The sequence below is a fragment of the Athene noctua genome, chromosome 6, assembly GCF_965140245.1.
Source record: "Athene noctua chromosome 6, bAthNoc1.hap1.1, whole genome shotgun sequence".
Lineage (NCBI taxonomy): Eukaryota > Metazoa > Chordata > Aves > Strigiformes > Strigidae > Athene > Athene noctua.
The window spans coordinates 22,949,442-22,967,265 of NC_134042.1; the positions used below are offsets into that span (position 1 = coordinate 22,949,442).

The following is a 17,824-nucleotide window of genomic DNA, read 5'->3' on the forward strand; positions in this document are numbered from 1 at the left end:
TCCGCGTTTTTCCAACACCGTCCCCCTCATAACTCTATTCTCTATTACTGGTAGTCTCTCTGTCCTGATTTTCAATTGTCTGGCTGGAGATCACCAACTGTCTTTTACCCTTTTGGTTCCTGATGTACACATACAATACCTAATGGTACCACATTCTTTGTTTTATTATGTATCCTGTGGTAGTGAACTCAGATGCAGGTAAATGGGGTTTTTTCTTTTATTATTGTTAAATAAGTTACTTATGAAAAGCTTTCTCCATCTTCTTTTGTAACAAGCAGTGTTTGTTTGACTTGCTGTAAAGCATGGTTTATTCAGTATTGCAATATGTATTGCTAACTGGTTTTGTCCCCTCATGGAACAAAAACATAGAGTAAACTGACACCAGTTTATGCTTTATTACCTTAAAGTATTCTATGGTCATTACAGTTCTGAATGATAGCAGTAAGTTAAGCATTCCTACACTCCTAAATAAATTAATTTAGCTTAGCTTTCAAATCACTCAAGGCATTTCCTTCCAGGGGATCCAGTAAATACTAGCTAGCTAGGTAGGACAAATTTTGTTCTAACATACACAGCCTACTCTGACTCCCATCAGCCACCAAATTGCCTCTGCATTAAATGCTTCAAAAGGAATGTGATTTTTAAACATTTGAATGTGATTGATTTTATGTTATATTTAAGTGAATCATAACAATAAATTTCTAAATAAGGAAGAAAAATATATTTTAAGCTTATTAAACTTTCAAGGGCAAAGTAAAGTTGTAAAGTACTGACTGGAATTTTTTTCTCCCCAACATGCAGCCCAACTTCTTACTCAAAATTTTCCAGTAAAGACACAGGAAGGAATATATAAAATATTACACAAGTACTTAACCACTCATAATTCTGTCCTGAAGGCAGCATATACTAAATGATTAAAATAAAATTGTTATAATACCTAGATGGAATTTGAATTTGCTTTCAGGTTTCAGATTAATTCAGTTTCTCTTTGAAGTCTAAAAATGTTAGACATCTAATACCAAAGGAAAAAATTACTGTTTACAGCTAGATACACCCACAATAATGATACTAATCAAGGAGGTTCCCAAATTCTGTGTGTCATATGGTACAAAGCTCTACCGAACATGAGGCAGAAATGAGGGAGCATGCCCTCGCCTACATTAACCCCTCACCACATAAATCTGTCCGTCTTGTTATTACTGGATTTGAAGTTTGGGGTTAAAAAAAATACTTACAGTTTCGTAGGCAGATAACTTGGTGAATCATCTTTACTCCGAATGAGTTCATTGCATTTGTCAATTGTTTGGTAAATAGAAAAAGTGTCTCCAGTGCTATAAAGTACAGCTAAGTTCTTGGCAACAAGCCGTCTGGTAGGAGGTCCTGGTGAATTGTTTAATAAAGAAGTCAATTGTTCAACCAGTTTCTTCTGATTTTCCCTTATATCAGCCTGGAAATAAAAATCAGTAACCAGTTAAAGTTAAGTTAAATTTAAAAGTTAGTTAAAAATAATTAATACTATCTTTATTACTAATTATCTTTACTTTTCATTATTACCCTTCTGATCATCTGACATCCTTAATTAAAAATTAACATTTTATTGCACCTTTCTACTTAAAGAAAAGCCATCTCAAATATGTGACTAGTTTTATTATTCTTAAGAAAAAAAAAAAAAAAAAAATCACATTTTTCAGAGCATAATTCTTTCTAGGAGCATTTCAAGTGAATTTTCCCTATGGCATTTGTACAGTTATATCTTGTTAAAACAAAATTGCCTTTTCTTGCTTCTTTTATGCCTTATGTTTTAAAATAAAACAATTCATAGAAATATAGTAATTTAAGTAGTAAAGAACTTCGGCATTTTCAAAAAGTTGAGCATTAGAAAGGGAAGAAATTCCCTTAAAACAATAATCTATTTTAGTCTCATATCAATTTTTTTAAATGCTCTTAAAAAATGAGCCTAGCACCGTATTTTTTTACATATTTTAACACAAATAACGTAACTCTTAAGTAGCATTATCTAAGTTGGTTTACTCTAACCTAGCCACATATCCTACTTAATCTACACTAAATGGCGAACCAAACAATTGGAGAGTTAGCGGGAAACAGATCTTTTATCATTTGATTACTCAAATAAAAAGCAAAGAGAAAGATGTTACATGCTCGCTTGCTAGAGAACTACCAAATAATTGTGCCATGCTAGGTAGAAACATGACTGCCATTCTTCATCATGGGGTTGCAAAACCTTGCAGTAATAATCTGAGTTTGAAAAAAAAAAAAAAAAAGAAATTAACAATTCCTTTCATTGGACAAGTGGCTCTGTTACTTGAAGGGCTGTGACCAAAAACCTGTAACATTCAGAAGCCTGCTGCTGACACTACACATACTTTCATTGTGTGTACATAAAAGACATGAAGCAAATGAAATTGAATACTGGTCTGTTTTTAAACAAAATCACAAAAAAAGACAGAGAGAAATAGCTCTATAATGTGCTTTTCTTCTCAAGACTCATTATACTTACTCTGCTAGTCACTGGTAAAAGTTTTTCCAAAAATCGTAACCATTCAAAAATGAACTCTGCTTTTTGAAATTCACCAAGCTGGTTATATGCTTCTTCATTAAGTAGTAAACTGTGTGCTAACTCCATTCCTTGAAATTTTCATCAAATACCACAGAATAAAAAAAGCCTGAGAAACTACCAGAACTGTATTAATCAGTCAGGCTTTCTCCCTCATTAGTATCCAATGACTGAATCAGAAGTTTGAACATCTAAACAGAAAAAGAAAAAAAAAATAGCAGAGTCAGCAATCATATTATATTCATGTTTAGCTTATTAAAACTAAATTTTCACAGAAAAACTTAAAAATAACTTTTTTTAAAAATTACAGTAGTTTTATTTAGGTGGCTTAATAATAAAACTTATTTTTTTGGAAATGAGGTAATGATATTTATGTAATATACCAATTAAAGTTAAATATACTTCAGAATTTATCAGAGGGATTCTTACAGAACTACTATTTTTTCTTCCTTTTGTTTTGCATGAAGTGAGGTTTTCTAGTACCTGGTCACGAGTACACCTGAAAGTAATGACCAACTGGCCCCAAACACAATGACTTCTGCTGTCTAGAACTAAGTGCAGCAATGGCAGTAACCTACACCAAACAAACTCCTGTTAATTATGTTCACAAATATAAATGCTAACATATTGTTCCAACACTTTATATATTCTCAATGTCAAGCAAGGCATAAAGAAAAAATAGGACTTCATTGCTGAATGAGCGTCTAATGCTGTCTTTTTTAAAAAAAAAAAAAACAAACCTGAGAAAAGCATGTTTAAAAAAACTTGGAGTTCAAAAGAAGTTATGTTTTACTTTCTTGTCTTGGACTATTATTGGAATTTCCACATTGTCGATAAGTATAACTAGAAGCAAACCAAGACGCAAAATACTTCTAATGATAACATGCTTTTTCCCCACTATTTAAATGCCATGTAGCCTCAGACTACAAAACATAACATTCTGTAGGCTTCACAACAAAAACAGTCAAGGAGACTCTGGTAAAATGTCAACCATATTTTAAACTCCCAAACAAATTATCCTTTCCAGAGGTCACTGAGACTGCTGAACATGTATTTTTTCCAATGCAGTAAGAATATTATAGTGTAATACGATCCATCAAAAAGTAAACGAGCAATACAAAGCAATGGTAAATAATTCAATACTTGGGTTGTCATCAAATGCACAGCAGAAGGTTACCTTTACTACTTTTTACGCATTCTTATGTAAAATTTACTCACAAAGGAAATTAGTCACATCTAACTTACTATAATGAACTGTTATTTCCAATTTACCTGAAATAACAAGCAGCTTGACAAGGCATCACACTACGGTGATAAACATACATAGCTCATTATATCTATATATATTTTATTTGCCTAGGTATATAGACGTTCACAATGTACCAGTTAACTCACTCCTAGAACACTCACAGTCTTTACCCTCACATTTTTTGCAACATAACGAAAAAAAAGTAGGACTACATAGCTGAGTAGAGTTTCATCACTGCTCAGTGTGGAAATTACATGTACAAGTGCAAACACTCCTTTTTTCCTCACCCAAGGCCTGTCCCAATGTCTACTATCTCTAAATGACTTACTACCACAGCAGCTGATACAACTTACATACCCAGTTGAGGATTACAACTCATAGTTGCTTGCCCCAACTGAAAAGATCAGATTGTTGACAGACATTGGCACCTAACTTACCTAGCAGATGATTTATCTGCATTGTAAAAATTGCCTCTCTGCTGCTCCAGGTTCTTGGATAAAAATGTCAAGAACTTGATTTTCTAGAAAAAGAACACAAAGATCAACTTTAGGAAAACACATGAGATACAAGTGTCTGTTCTACAGAAAACAAGAATTTCAAAGTCTTGCAATACTGACAATTTTTATTAAATAATAGCTCACCAAAAAGGCACTAGACTGGAGCTCCATAATATTATTAGCTCTTCACAGATTACATTTAAATGGGGCAGACCCATCATATACACCATAAAATTTGGTTCATTTCACCACCTCTATTATTTCTGTTTTGTTAACTCAGTTTAATTCTAAACAAAAAAAAAAGCAAGCTCAAACAGCATAATACCATAATTATTTTCTAGAAGATGATTCCAGTGCCTTCATAAGACCTATATTACTTCAATACATCTAAAAAAGCATGGGTGTAAAATATTTATTATAGTAGTCTGGAATGCTATCACAGATGAGCATATCTTTATCATTAAGTCATAAACAACTTGACAGCATCCATGTCAAAATCAACAAACAGCAAGGCTGGCAAAGGTGAATAAACTGTTTTGAAAATTTAATGGACAATACTATGGATATAACAAGACATGAGGATTAGCAATCCATTCTCCCAGTTGCCAGATAGAATTTTAACACTCATATCAACGGGCAAAAACCATTTCCTTTTAAACCTCATTCAACTTTAACTTAGTCTGGCAGGACATGAACTACAGGTTGCATGCTATCTTAAAAGTAATCACTTTTCAATTGGTCTTTAAAAGACTGAAGTTGAAAACAAATTAAAAGTACAGGTAGATTTTGAAGTATCGCACAGAATCATCTAGATTGGAAAAGACCTTGAAGATCATCTAGTCCAACCATCCGCCTAACACTGACAGTTCCCAACTACAGCACATCCCTAAACGCTAAGTCTTCTGTAAAGAAATGCTTCCTAATATCGAGTCTAAACCTTCCCTGGCGCAACTTGAGGCCATTACCTCTTGTCCTATTGCTTGTTACTTGGTTCAAGAGGCTCATCCCCAGCTCTCTGCAACCTCCTTTCAGGGAGCTGTAGAGGGCGATGAGGTCTCCCCTCAGCCTCCTCTTCTCCAGACTAAACCCCCCCAGTTCCCTCAGCCGCTCCTCGTATGACCCGTGCTCCAGACCCTGCACCAGCTCCGTTGTCCTTCTCTGGACACGCTCGAGTCATTCAATGTCCTTTTTGGAGTGAGGGGCCCAAAACTGAACACAGGAATCGAGGGGCGGCCTCACCAGTGCCGAGTACAGGGGTCAGATCCCTTCCCTGTCCCTGCTGGCCACGCTATTGCTGACACAAGCCAGGATGCCATTGGCCTTCTTGGCCACCTGGGCACACTGCTGGCTCCTGTTCAGCCGGCTGTCAATCAGCACCCCCAGGTCCCTCTCTGACTGGCAGCTCTCCAGCCACTCCTCCCCAGGCCTGTAGCGCTGCTGGGGGTTGTTGTGGCCCAAGGGCAGCCCCTGGCATTTGGCCTTACTGAAACTCAAGGCCAAATACAAAGCAGTATCCTCTCCTCCCTATGCAAAAAGCTCATCCCAAACACTTACTGAGACTCTCTTTAATAAGCTGTAAGCCTGCACACCAAGAATATTTATGAAGCCTCAAAGATAATAACAATAAAAGGGCATAGGCATACAAACTTGTGAGAAGAAAAGCAAAAATGTAGGGAATCAAGATTTACTGCAGCATATTGGTTTTGCAGTCAGATTGGAGAACAACGCAAAAGGCTATGCAAAACAGAACACAAGCACAGAATGTGGGGACAAGCTACGTTTGATTAATATTAAATATGCTCTTTAAGATGTCACTAGGCAATTTCTAAGTGCAGAAAGAAACATCAACCCTAAACATACCACCCAGACACGGGTGCAACTCTGCTCTAATTAGAGGCATGGCATAGACACATGGCGGGCTCAGCAAGCGTGCTGAAAGACTGTTATGCCAATCATTGTAGGTATTACGGTTTCTTGAACACCATCATGCACTAGTAAACTGATGCAAGTACAACCTAAGCGTGTAAAGATGCATCTATGTTTACATGAAATGCATGTTTAAAAATGTTGAATTATTTTATAGTCCCTTCCCCGGTGTTATAAATTTGATCCCTCTCAATCTGGCAAAGAAATCTGGAGAAATAAATGTGAAGTTTAATTGACTGAAACACATGCTATGCCATCAACAAAAATGAAAAGACATACATGATAAAAAAAATCTTCATTTTCATCTTCATGCGCCATCTTTTTGGTTTTGTCTTTAGATGACTGAAGTAATTACAAGATTTACATTCCTATCAGTGCTACAAGAGCAGATAAAAAACCCCTCTTCTTTCCTATGAGGAAAGTTTATTTTACTTTTATACTATGCTACAAAACTGTCACAAAGATTTATTGGACAAGGCAGAAGTTGTTCCTACTTATTACTGATGAAAAAATTTTCATTTGCCAACTGCCAATTTGGCAAGTGGGATTGTTCAAGACTGATCAGAAAAGCTCTTAGAACAAGCACTAGATGGAATGCTGCCCCATTAATTGAAAGGAATATAGGGTGCATCAGGCATTAAAAGGCAATAGCATTTGAGTTTATAAAGTTCCTGACAAACTGCAAAAAGAAAAAAGGGATTTATAATCTTCTTTAAAAAAAACAAGGTGACTGAACCAGGGTAAGACCAATCTGAATAGCTACCTTTTGCAACTGGCTTCAAAATATGAAAACCAACCATCCATGATAATTATAACAGAACCAAGAAACCCAAATAGATCTATTATGTGTATCAAGCTTGTTCTGAGATAGACAAAATCCTCAGGCTAAAAGTTGAGTGAAGTAGTCCATACACTTGTCTTTCTTCCACATGGAAGACAAAAATTAACACACAACAAATTAAAAGCTCTGAGCAATAGTGGCAACTCAATTAATTTTACTTTTCCCCTTCCTTCCACCCCGTGGCATATTTTGCTTCTGCATTTAAAAAAAAAAAAAGTAATCTGCAATAAAGCAGACTAACTGATCTCTCACTAAAAAGATTAAACTTCTAAATTATGACTCATTAGTTCAAGGAAGATCAGTACAAGTAATGGAAACTACCACACAGATCAAGTACCTACTCAGAAATATATTTTCTTTTAAGATTTCTCACACTTGATCTCTCATTGTTCCATCACTTTGTCTCTCTCTGCCAGGAACTAGTGCTGCTCAAACAGAAATCAGATCAACCTCAGGTCTCTGAGAATGATACTCAGATGAGGACCTAGTATACAATCTAGATGAGGATCTAGGTCCTTTACATTTGCTACATAGTGAAGAAAATCAAGAGCTGTTTAACTTACCTTATCAATAATTATTTATATTTTTCTAATTTCACAAGTATTAAAATAATTCTGCATTAAATCTGATATGAAGCTTAAAGTTAATAAACCTGTGGATTCAACTTTGTACCAAAGACTAGTCTAGCAGAGAAGTAAAAAGGACATTATTCTTCCAAGAAATTATCACTATTACTCATTGCCAGTAATGACTAATAGTAAAAAATAAGTAATGAGTAACAGTAATGAGTAAGATTACAAAGTGACCAGTAATAATTACCAGTGTTTCATAACAGCTGCCATTGGGCTAATTACACAATCAATGCCATGACCATCACACTGCTGAAAAACAGAGCTGAAGCATGTTCATAGCTTCAAGTTGTTCTTCATTTCATCGCAGTGGTACTTTACCTGACTTCAAATTCACGTTTTTTTCCTCTGAAAGCAAGATCTATTATCATATATCTAACAAGGGAACCAACACCTTTAAGAGAAAGCCTTCCAGCCTGACACGTTTAGTTCTAGTCGTTAACAGTTCAGATCAATGTTACTCCTGCAGCACTGTTTTAAAAGTTTAATGGGCTGATCGTTACCCATGCATCTGAGCTGAGTGCATGGCAAGAAGATCGATGCTCAAGCCTGTGTTAAGCCTTTGCACATACCTGTTTAGAGTGTCTCACAAACATAAACAAAACTCCTGCTCAGCTCCCCCGGGCTTACTTCTGACAAGAGAAACTGAGTATGATGCTCTTTTTGCCAGCTGGGCTGAAAAACCACCTTGAAGCACCAGCCAAATTCAGCCTCCAATGAATGAAACACAGCCCAAAGTCCAATAGTTATAGCGTATCAGTTGTGCCAGCAGGCAAACATAAGGAGGCAGGGACGTCTGCAGAAGGCAAAAAGTGCAGGATCAAACTCCCAGCGACTTCAAACAGGAGACCCGATTGTCCAGGGAACAAAGAATTGAGTTATCTTCAGCTGTAATCTAGCTAAAATTTGTAGCACACAAAAATAATCTAATTTAAATAAACTACAACTGTAGGATCTTAATAAATTGATAAGAAATAAAAAAGAACTAAAAATGCAGCTCAGATGAGTTTAGAGTTTAGACACTGAAAATATATTAAAGTGGAAATATCCAACAGCTAGAGACACATGTTATTACTTGAAAGACAAGGCAGCCTTTGTTTACTTACTGACTTCTACAAACTGCTACCAACTAACAGAGAGAAGCCAAGTTTGCATCAAAATCTGCAGTAAGAGAAGGCAAAGGTAAATAAAAGTGTCAGCATAAGTATGCCAGTACTTCAGCATTCTTTGTGTGGCAGGATTCTCAGCATTCAGCCAATTTGTGCCTTTTCTCTATATACAGAAGCCTTAAATTTTTCATTCCACAGGGCCACATGAAGCAACGGCAGGTAACTGCTGGTCCCAACATAAAATGTGTACAGAGGGGTCACTGTTATGTTCAGAAGCGCTAATGGCTCTTGGCCTCTCTCATTCAACTGGAAAAAAAAAAAAAAAAAGGAAAAAAAAAAGCTGAGAATTTTATATGCCCTCTCACTGCTTTCTTGTATGTAGTTTCTAAGAAAACAGGCAAGCAAATTTAGGGCACTTCAGCACCAAGCCACCAAGAGAAGAAGGGGGAGGAAAGAAAAAAAAAAAAAAAAAAGATAAAGTTAACTCCATTGAAGACTGTTTCTTTATCAGAAGCATTGGTATGTTGAATGAATTAAACCCTTGATGAAGAACACTATGAAGAGGTTATGAAACCAGAGCCCAGTCTTTCAATGCATACACACACATGCTTGAATTTATCAGTGATCAGTCTCACCCGTTTGGACCAAATTACTCCCTGGCATCAAATAGACTTGATTGCTTTTCATCCAAAATTAATATACTGCCATAAGAATGCCAGGTATTCTGCAGTGTTACATTACATTGGTCAGCAGTGGGGAAATTTGAAGCCAAGCATGGAGAAGACTAACAGTGATGTTCGACAGCAGTTTGCAAGAACAGGCCACAAGTCAAAGTCATCACAGCACCATGACCCAAAGCACATGGAAAAAAGAATACCAGGCCACCAAGGTATTTTGGAGGTATCCAAAGTTTTCAGACAAATCAAGCAGAACTGTAACTTTCAATATCAGATTTTAAGTGTACTAGCACGTCAAAAATGCACCAGAAAGTAAATTTTGCGGTTGAGTGCTCTTCTGTTTTATAGCATATTCTGTGTTATGAAGGGATTAAGTTCCACTCACAAATCAAGCTATCTTCCTTTTTAAATAAAAATATGTACACACTTGCATCACATGCTTATCCCGAAGAATCTATTTGACTAAGACCAGCAAAAAATAACAGATTATTACACAACCATCCATTTCCTCTTAATTACTGCTGAACATCTCAGACTAGGACAACTTCCACTTAACGCTGTAGTTTTGTATGTAATTATCCGGCTTAGAAACATGCTTCTGAAATCATAGATGTTGAAACAAGACCCCTTTCTCTCAGGCTCTCCACTTAACAGCATTCTAGATGAAGAAATTTGCCCCAGGAAAACTATGCATCTATTCTACCACTGAAAATTTGGTAGCAGTTACGCAGGTACTTGTTAAAGATGCAATCCAAGTGCATCTTCATATATTGCACCTTCCTTGCCGTGTTCACATAGCATTTCGCATTGTGCTAAAGAACAAATATTACCCAGTCCAAACAGAATTCTTGCTAGTTTCCCAGCTACTTTCATCTGTGTTGCAAAACAAAAGGGCTGTATTTGATGCTTTGTGAACAATGATGCTCATACTAAGTACTTGTTTACTCCCACAGGAACAGTTCCAAATGACTGGTTTTCCTAGCAAAATGCTTATCAAATGTTATTGATTTCTAAATTGTAGAAGAATCACCCTGTATCTGAAAAAGCAGCAAAGCTTAAAGGCAACAAAGTTCTAAGTGAAATCTATCAGAACCCTTGTTCCGGGCTTTTTGGTTTTAAAAATATTCACACAAAGAATGTGACCACCCACAACCCTCATACATAAGGGTGACATTGATAAGAACTACAACACAATATACATTTGCTGAAGTGTGAAAGAAATTACAAGACAATGTCTTCTGGGAATGCTGAATGATTTCTGTGAAGTTTTGAGGACAAAGCCTGACATAACTAGAGAAAAAATACTCTGAAAGAAAGTGCCTGGAAATGCAATGCTGTTTTAGTAATGCAAAGCATCCCATTTTTAAAAACTGAGATTTTGGAAGACATTCATTCATCGTGTTAAAAAGTACATTCACTTTGCTTTCATATTTCTTATAATCACTTTAATCTTTACCTCCACACAAGAAACTATTCCAGGAAACCAAGAAACCACTACACTCAGTTATTGAGAAATATAAGCCAGCCATTTCCTGAGCTCCATAGCGGGCACTGCTGGCACGCTCTTCCCCACCTAGCACCCACAAATCTTGAATATTAGTTAGGTTCATTTCTGAAAGTTTCAATCAAAAGATAAACTTGGCTCCATTACAGGGACCTGAGAACATTACTTTATTTACAGGCAACCTGGCAAACTGTATATAAATTATTAACCAATGCTTCCAATAGTTAGAAAAACAGTATTGCATCTGGATGTCCGATTCTGACAAAGTGAGTTTAAAAGATATCCCCCCCATTTGACTAACTAAACTTCAACAAGCAATAACTATCTTCAGTCTCAATACAAACACATACGTTTGATTTTATTTCTTTGCAGGTTTGAAAGCTGGTGTGATAGCAAGATAAGTGCATAAAAATCACAGAAGTATAAGCATCTACCTAAATCCTAACAATAATTTCAATATATGTCTGAACATTGCTTTATCCCTGACAAAACTGTAGACAATATTGTTTATCCAATAGAGACAAAATATATCAAACTGAGTATACAGACATTTGTCACAATTACAGGAACTTTGAGAAATTAAATTCTTTGTTAAAATGTTATATTGACTTACAGTAAGTGATATATATGCATATGGAAATCCAAAGTGCAAGTTGATCTTAGCTACCGATTTTCTGTTAAGATAAACTCTGAATCCAGTCTAGTTTAGCATTAAATTAAACCATAGGAAATTTCTGCTGAAAATATCATGAAATCTCAGAAAAGTATACTTATTTTTCCTGAAAACCATTATAGTCATAGTAGTAGCTTAACTAGTACTATGACTAGACTTCAGCTGCACTGAAACACACCAGCACAAAAATTCAGCAGAAGCCCTCACAGGTGCAGACTCTGCAGGACTCTTGTTTGGCAGATCAGAGACCACTGTTCAGGCATAAATCACTGACATCTCTCACTGCAGGTTGATTCTCTAGATGTTTTAGATGGCTGTTCCGCAAAGAAAACTCCAAAACGGCTCCAAAAACGTAACTGTATAGATGTTTCATGTCTACATCTACATTGCTAATCAAAAAAGCATACTTTAAGTCTTTTTTAAGGTTCTGCTTCCCGAAGCCCAGTAAAAACTGCAATGGTAAAAAATGAATAGAACAAACATCCTACGATCTGAAAATGTTTTTGTGATGTGTTTCTAACCTCCTGCCTCATTAGGGTGTTCTGTATTTTAAAACAGAAGATCATCCTGCATTGATTACCAAAGTTTCTGACATGCTGGGATACAACATCGTGAACTAATCAGTAACTCAGATACTTCACTGACAATAAAGCCAATCCTCTGTTCAAGAATGAAGCACAAGTTTTCAATATATCACTAGACTCAGTGTAACATTAAACCGGCTTCCTCCCTCCCCCCACCCCCTTTTCATTGTGTCAAACTATCAGGAAAAGGAAAAGAAACCCAAACTCCATTCAGCACACAACTAGAAGTAATCTATCTTCCGGGTCTCAAATGGTATTTCATACAGGAGTTGAGAATATTGTGCATCATGTGGCAAAACACCAAAACATACTCTATGGCTCGACTATTTCTGAAGACAGCAAAAATATTTCTGGCATGCGAGACTAAAATAAAAGTTTAGTACAATTTCATGGCCAAAACTATAAACGTTTAGTCTTGTTAAATTAAAATCCAGACTTAAACATTACAAATAATGAATCTAAACTTCCAAAGCCCATCAAATTTCATTTATAGAAGCACAAAGCTGAACTTGCCTTATCTGTCCTCCTCCTCTCTTATCACCCTTCCACCCACACTGCAATAAACTTTACTCTTATTTTATCTAAACTTACTAAGTCTGTTACTCTTTCCCTCATTCCAAAATGACAACACTAATGCAACTTTACAGGTTTTACATCTCTGTGCGAAGTTTTTACCAGTTATACGCACAGACTTGCTCGTAGTCCTATGTGGACAACCAGGAATTCGAACTGCAAAAGCCTGCAATAACATTTTTGCATACCAGAATGTCCAATACTGCTACCCTTCCCCCAAAATATCCTTAATTACCAAGATATATAGGCAAACGTAAAAACAGACCCTAAAACCGTACAGCCTCTCTGCAAGGGAACGCCTGCTGTCCCTGCAGCCTTCGGATCTGCGCTGCCCCGCACCGGGCAAACACCCCCCTCGCCCGACTCCTGCCCGCCCCGAACCCGGGGGCACGGTCGCTCTCCCGCCCCTCCCGTGACACCCAGGCGGCGTGGCGGGGCCACACTCGGACGGCAGCACGCGTGGGGCCGGCCTCGCCTCGCCCCCGCGGCGAGAAGGGCTTTCCCCGCTCCCTCACGGGGGCCAGACCTGCCCCGCCGCGCCGGCGGGCGGGGCGGGACGGGCCGCCGGCTCTCCAGCCCGCTTGTCCTCACCCACCCCCGGGGTGATGGAGCACTTTTCAGGCGCAGGCCTCGGGCAGCCGCAGCCCCTCGGCGAGCTCCCCGGCTGCCCCCAGCCCTTCCGCCTGCCTTCACGAAACTCCTCGCCCGCGCCGCGCCCGGGCATCCCCTCCCGCCTGGCGGTGGGGTTGCGGGGTGGCACCCCTCCAGGGTTACTCCCGCCCTCCCCTCCGCGGGGGCTCCGTGCCCCTCCCCGGGCCTTCGCGCCCTCGACCGGGCGGCCGCCGGGGCTCCCCACGCCCCTTTCCTCCCGCCCCGCGGGCGCCCGCTCGCCGCCTGCCCCGGAGGCTGTGGGGGCAGGACCGGCGCCCGCCGTCCCTCCCCTCCGTCCGCAGTACCCGGACGGCTCGGCCCGGCCCGCCGCAAGGCTCCCGCGCCGCTCTGCGGGACGGCGGCGCTGCGGGGCTCGGCTCCGTCCGTCCGTCCGTCCGTCCGCCCTCCTCCGGCGCGGGGGGGCGGCGGGGGCCTGCGCCCGGGCCGCCGCCGCTGCCGCCCGCCGGCGGGGGAGGGCGGGGCGGGGGCGGGCGCTGCCGCCGCTGCTCAGGGCGGTGCAATCGGGCGCGGAGCCATCGAGCGGCCCCGCGCAGCGCGAAGCCCCGGGGCGGCGGCGGGTGGCAGCCGCAACGCCGCGGGGAGGTGCCGGGGTCACCGCCCCGGGGGTCGCGCCGCCCCGCCCCGCCGCTCCCGCTCGCTGCAGCAGCGTGAGGGGCACGCGGCCCCGAGTCAGCGCTCTCCCACCGAAAACAGCGGCAACAAAACCCTCTTGGTGACCTTTTCTTTTTTTTAAGATAGCTCATTTTTTTTAAAGGTAGCTCAGTTGGCACTGCTGAGATTTGTACATTTGTACCTGGTGATCAGAGCCTGTCATGACTTGATTTCACTCCACCCCACAGGCACCCCTCTGTACTTTCCTGACAGAGCCCCTGGTGCTACACCAGTACAGTAACAGAAACCGCCCGTTTACGTTCTTAACCATTTGTCAAAAGTTGTTACACTTGGGTGTCACCAGTGTAAGCTCTGAACGCAAATCGAGACAGGATCCTAAGTCACCGGGTCATTCTGCATCTTACTGACAAGGTCAGACATGGGCTCCTCTAGGATTTTCCCGGCTTGTTTTTGGGGTTGGGTTTTTTTATCCTGCTGCATAGGTGTTCCAACTGACAGAGGTTGCTACATTGCTGGGAATGACTTACATCCTTGGAAAAGTTCATAAGCGAATTCACTGGTCATGAAAAAATTTCTATTGGGGGGATAATCTTACTGTAGTTTTGTAGCTGATGCCCAGCCATGTCTGGACTGTTTTGCATCCTACCAACTAGCTAGCAGAACAAACTGGAAGACAGACATCAGGTCTGGTTTCTGCTGGCCACAAGTTAGTTTGGTGGAGCTGAGACGTTCCGTTTCAATTCTGCTACCTTAGCTGCTGCTACAAAGTTGATGAAGAAATAATGCCTTCTGGAATCAGAGACTGGTTTTGTCTAGACAAATCTTAAAGATGATCTTTTGTCTTCTTATTCCCACAGGGCGACATTGGTTAAACCTCTGAGTGGAAAACAGATTCCTCTCCACAGAGTTCTCTGAGGCCATCTTCTTTGAAGCGGTGCAAAACATCGTGGGGAGGGAATAATGACTGGGATGCATGAGCATAGGAGCCAAAATTGTGCCTAGCCCTTACATAGGCTTGTAAACTCATCTTCAAATAGGTTCAGTATGTAAAGTTTATGTACAGTGTGATCCTCTGTGAATATTTGTATTCAGTAGCTGGTGGCACTGAGGAATATTTCAAAAAGTGCATACGGAACTGCCTGATTGCATTTTGCTACAGATGCCGAGAGCACCAGGCTGCATTACTGTATATGGACACTGGTTTCAATTTTACTACATTGCCTGTGATAAAGAAACACAAGCACTGATGCAATGACCTTTTACAAAAGAATTCTGCCAATGGATGTAGTAATGAAGAATACATAAATGCCTCATACCTGAAGCAGAAAACTATTTCCATAGTATATTTCAGAGAAATCATCTCTACAAACTCCTATTGGTATAAAGGTGTTAACTCCTGGTATCAAAAAAAATGTACACCCCCAGAAAGAGCTATTTACTCAGTTAACTTCATTTTGATCGGAAGATGAGTTGCTGCTGCTCAACATAAAGCTATCTGCCATTCAACTTGTGAGAAAGGTCAAGTGAACAATTTATATTCAAAGACTGTTGGTGCTATGACGTTTTCCATAATGAACTCCAGAAAAACAAAGGCTGGTCTGTCTGACAGTTCTGAGGTAACAGAAAGACCTGGTAATATTTCTGAAGGATTGATCATGTTTAACTCAGAAACAAACAAACAAAATGAAATCTAGACTGATTTTTAGAAGATTATTGTTGTTATTATCGTTATTGCTCCTATTATTCACTGTTGTGGTAACAGGCAGAGACCCATTCAAGATTACTATCTCCTAATGCTGAATTTTACTCGAGCACCGGCGGAGACAAAACATCACCAGTAAGAAACACAGTCTTGCTCAGAGCTTCCCAAGAATTATCTTGCCCAGCCCCCAGTATACATGGTATTAGCTCTAAGTAATGCTGTGTTGATGCTGAACTTGTATGAATCAGTTGGAATAACAAGAGATCCTGATGCAGGATGCTCCCTGCATCACCAGGTACACTGGATTTAGGGTTGCTCTGTGTCAGCAGTGCTTATATGAAGGTAGAAATCTGTATTTGTTGGATATATTGCTAAACTTGATTCTTTAATATTATTTTTTTCCCTAAATTGGTCAACAGAATGTTAACCATGCACTGATTCAAATTAACATTACTTCAGCAGTAATACATGCCATTTTTATCTTTTTGCCTTTTCAGTATGAAATTTAAAAATATTGTCATGCAAGTTTAGAGTATTCTGTTCTAAACCAGACAAAAATATGTCAATTAAATGTACTCACCGTGTATTAATTCAATTCCCTCTTTCCCCATAAGTCCTGACTGAGCTTCAATAGCAAATCACTTAATAAAATAAACAACTGGCAAATAATTGCAATGCACACACCTACTGATTAGTCTTCGCATTAGTTAAGTCTATTTTGGTAAAGTGGGTTGACTGATCTAGAGCATGAATCAGTTCTGTCATTCAAATTCCAGTCATAGTAGAATATCTATAGTCACATATGCCTCTGAGCTAAATATTTTCTTTCTTGCAGCTTCTCTCAGTGACTCCAGAGAAAGAGAAAATAATGTATTCCTTTGAATTCAGTGGGACTGTCTATGCATGAGTAAGAGCTGGAGGAATAGGGGCCTGATTTAAAGCAGATGAAACATCACCAAATAATTACATAGCAAACAAAACCAAATTCCATTATATTTTAAAACCAGTAAAAAGGAATGTCTTCAGGTTAATTATAAGATTAAACATTTATTTTTACTTTATTTTTGCAATTACATTATACACTCAATACACCTATTTAAATATGGAGTCAGATCATTAAGGTCTGATTCTGCAAACAGTTACACCAACAGCAACAGGCAATTTACATTTGGCTTTAATCTGGTAAAATTATTAATCTGCCTGTAAACATTACAACTGCAGCTCTCGGCAGCCATGGCTGTCCATCAGTGCTCCCTCAATCAAGACCCTAACTACGTAAAGTGCTTCTAATCCCCAAAGTGAAACATTCAGGTCCCTGGAGTAGATGCTTTCTGGAGGAATGTAGAATCCAGTGCAGTTTGGTCTGTCCTAGTTTTTGCACAGCCTTAGTTGTGAAAGTTTCTTTTTTACACATTTAATATAAAAAATAATATATGGTTTTATTTCATGCTTAAATACTGCTAGATTTCTTTTATTTCCAGTAGAGTTGCTCTCTGTACTATCCAAGAATACAAGGCCTGCCAGGCAATTACACAGTTTTGCTGTTATTTTTAATCCTAAAATGTAAAAAAAATATTATGCAGGCCTAGATGATGTTAGATACAGCTACCAAAATGGAAGTGAGAAATAAGAAAGGGAAACGAGTCCTACTGAAACCATGGCACATACATCTCAAAGAGTTCAATGGGTGAATAAATGATCAATCTTCAGTGGTAAAATATAATAATATCATTTTTTAAATTTTAAAATTAAATACCTGAAGAATCCTGGATAAAGTATTCTGACAAGAATTAGCTGCACATTAATGAGATCTAGAGATGGATTGCCAACTGAATATTAAGGCTTCCCAAGAATCTTTTGCTTTCACTGTTAATCCAAAACCTTTATTGCAATCTCTTTTCTAACAGAGCACATCTAAATAGCCTTAAGCTCCTTACTTGCACGTTTTTAATACATGCTGCCATAATAGGGCATATATTGCAGCACTTACACAGGCAAATA

General features: G+C 39.2%; 1 protein-coding gene across 9 annotated transcripts in view; it reads right to left on the minus strand.

Annotated features, from left to right (window-relative positions):
- HEATR5A (HEAT repeat containing 5A) overlaps positions 1-13,929 on the minus strand; it is a 65,727-nt gene extending 51,798 nt beyond the window's left edge. For 8 of the 9 annotated variants that reach the window (XM_074909854.1, XM_074909853.1, XM_074909852.1 and 5 more), the window contains exons 1-4: positions 13,794-13,929; positions 4,262-4,344; positions 2,519-2,766; positions 1,236-1,447 (exon numbers count right to left, since the gene is read on the minus strand). In XM_074909854.1, coding sequence (XP_074765955.1) covers positions 1,236-1,447; positions 2,519-2,644 — 338 coding nt within the window. In that variant the 5' untranslated portion in view covers positions 2,645-2,766; positions 4,262-4,344; positions 13,794-13,929. Of the gene's footprint in view, positions 1-1,235; positions 1,448-2,518; positions 2,767-4,261; positions 4,345-13,432; positions 13,525-13,793 lie in introns of those variants that run through there. The other variant, XM_074909847.1, reaches the window with a different exon arrangement.
- Positions 13,930-17,824: the final 3,895 nt, after the last annotated feature.